Below are 2,910 nucleotides of genomic sequence, written 5' to 3'. Positions count from 1 at the left end.
CAAACTGAGATTTATGTTGGTTGTTCTTTCATTTGCAGATGGAATGGTTTAACTTTTCCTGGTGTAAGCTGTGGTAACTGAAGAACAATGCAAATAGCACGTCCTCACAAGAAAAGTCGAAGTCTTTAATTAATACTCTGTAACTATCTTCCAACAGTACATGTGAGATTTATTTGACCGATATCTTTCATATTAATATTGGTACTTTCCAATTAAGAAGATATGTACTGGTATTACAAACTTATTATATTATATATACAATATACATTGCATTTATATAAGATCAACAATAATATATCATTCAATCTTTTTTCTTCAATAATCCGTGATTTCACGGGTCTTTTTACTAGTTATATGCTATTATTTTACTTTTTGTTATATTATTATAAGATTATAATCTTAAAAAAAGATGGTTGTAGTTGAATGATGTTCGATGGAAGAAGAAGATTTGTCTACGGGTTTCTGTTAATGACAGGGGATATAAAAAGGTTAACAAGAAGAAGATTTGTCTACGAGTTTTCAATTAGATTTTCTCCAATAACTTACTGATCAAGTTATTTTCATATATGGATATGGATATATAGATAATAAAAATAATCAATATGACAATAAAATAATATGAAAATATATTAAATAACTGACACCTTATTTTTTCTTCTAACAAATTTAATAAAATGACTTAAAATATAAAAACATTCTCATCAATGATGTATAAACAACGTTTCACATTAACGTTACATCTGCATTTCTTTTTCATCACTAACTATCATTTTTTCATGGTGTTAATGACATATTTTTCTCCATCAAATAAATTCACATCAATTAATTATTCCGTAACTAGTACAATGTATAACCTGTGATGCATATTGTACAAAAAAAAAAAAAAAAAAAAAAAAACAAACACCTCGGTTCTAGATTATGCTTCAAATTCACTTGAAGCATCATTGCCATCACATTGGCTCTAACAAGAAGCTTGCTAGTATCGGCTCAAGTTCTTTGGAGTTCATATTCACGCTACGGTACTCGTGATCTAACGTGAGAGTATTCTTATTATTTATTTCCTTTCAACTCTACTTCAATTGCCCAAAAAAAAAAAAAAAAAAAAAAAAAAAAAAAAACTAAAAATGTCTACTTTATTATTCCATTTCAATGATCACTAATCGAGACCCTAAGTTGTTTGTAAAAAGTTCCAGAGTCAAATCTGTAAGGGTGTAAATCAAAATTTCACATCAGACGTGGAAAAAACAAATATAGCCATATAAGTCTAGGAGTCTCACTCTATTACTAATTGACTTTAGAGTATAAAGAACTCTTGAATTGATATGTATAACATGTTGTTTGGGCTATCCATCCATTAACCTAAGTTACTCGGCCACAATCTAGTCGTAACAAAGTTAATCGGCCACACCCCGGCTATGGTCCGCGACGATTAGGAAAGAATGAAAAAACATGGAATTTATCCTTAGTATAATCTTAACTCGTGAATGTCGTGATTATTGATTTAATAATGCAGGTTAACATTCTTTAGACAAAAAGAGAACACTTGCTAATATATGAACCAAAGATACACAAATGGTTTTAACCCTTGCAACAGTTATAAAATTCAAACAAAAACAAATAAATTCACACTTTAAACTCAAACAAATAAAATGATTTCAATACAAGTTAAAGTGTTCATGCATACTTCAAGTTTTCATACCCAATGCATTTGAATAAAGTGGATTTAAAAGTGTAGCAGCATTCGGCTTAGTCCCTTTTTTCTTGGAAAACAAATCTCCCAAAAGCGGAATTATCGGCTTTTTCTTCACCACCTTCTTCTCCGTCTTCTTCCGCCCTCCACCACCACTTACCGCCGGAGTTACACTCGGCGATGACCTCAGCACTGCAGAGTTCTCCGCTGCCTCAGCCGCCTCAGCTTTTGCAATCTTCGACATGTTTTTATGAAGCTCCGCGTTTAAAGAAGCCAAAGCCACCTCAGTTTCGGACTCTCTTTCTTTCAATAACTTCAACTCTTTCTTCGTTTCTTCAAGTTCTAATTCAAGCTTTTTAAGGGACGTAACAAGTGATATTGGTGGTTCTTGTTCTTCTTTGATTTCTTGAGGAGGTGAATAACATGATTTGTATGATGATATTTGAGAACTTTGTGTCGATTTCCATGAAGGGGTTGTTTCATGTTTTGGTAAAGTGAAAGGCGGTTTAGGTGATGGTAAAAAGATTTCTCCAGTTAAAAACCGCTCCCCAAATACTTCTACTGCTTCTTTAACCGATTTAAAAGCTCGTGAGGTGTCCACGTTGGCGCTATAGTCTACGGCCGGAGATGGCGGTTGATTGTTTTCCATTGTGGTGGAAATGGTGTGAGCAATGAATTGGTGTATGTTGTTTATGATGAAGGGTGAAGGTTTTCTTTGCTTTTACTACAAATGTTGTTAACAGTTGAGAAAAATAAATTAGTTATAGTGATTGCTGTTGTTTAAAGGGTAGAACTGTAGAAGTGGTATTGAAGTTGACTGGTCAACTAATTTGACTTTCAATTAGTCAATGAGTTAAGTTGGATTTTCAAACATAAAACAACATAAAACATGTTTGTGATATACTATGTTATGATTTCTGGTACTAATGAAGTGATCGTATGGTGATAGGGATTAGGGGCATCAAATAGAAAAGATTTTGTAATGGACTATTGGTTGGTTGGTCAATTTTAAAGATGGTGATGATGATTGATATATGCGTTTAAGGGAGATTTGGTAGCTTTATATTTCTCTTTTTTAGTTTTCTCGAATATTTATCTTTACTTGTTTTAAAATTTTTATTAGTACATGATGTTTTTCATATGGGGTTATGGTTTACACGTGGGAAAAGATATTAGTGATACGCAGCATTTGATATCTTTATATCGTTCCATATTGTACC

General features: G+C 32.3%; 1 protein-coding gene across 1 annotated transcript; it reads right to left on the bottom strand.

Moving 5' to 3' along the window:
- Positions 1–1,586: 1,586 nt before the first annotated feature.
- Positions 1,587–2,339, bottom strand: LOC139853564 (uncharacterized). Its single transcript, XM_071842950.1, has one exon. It carries the CDS (start codon positions 2,337–2,339, stop codon positions 1,686–1,688), a length of 654 nt encoding a protein of 217 aa, XP_071699051.1. The 3' UTR covers positions 1,587–1,685.
- Positions 2,340–2,910: the final 571 nt, after the last annotated feature.

The sequence above is a fragment of the Rutidosis leptorrhynchoides genome, chromosome 6 (assembly GCF_046630445.1).
Source record: "Rutidosis leptorrhynchoides isolate AG116_Rl617_1_P2 chromosome 6, CSIRO_AGI_Rlap_v1, whole genome shotgun sequence".
In the NCBI taxonomy this organism is placed as follows: domain Eukaryota; kingdom Viridiplantae; phylum Streptophyta; class Magnoliopsida; order Asterales; family Asteraceae; genus Rutidosis; species Rutidosis leptorrhynchoides.
Note: the sequence above shows the minus strand (reverse complement) of the source record. Positions and strands in the feature narration are given on the sequence as shown.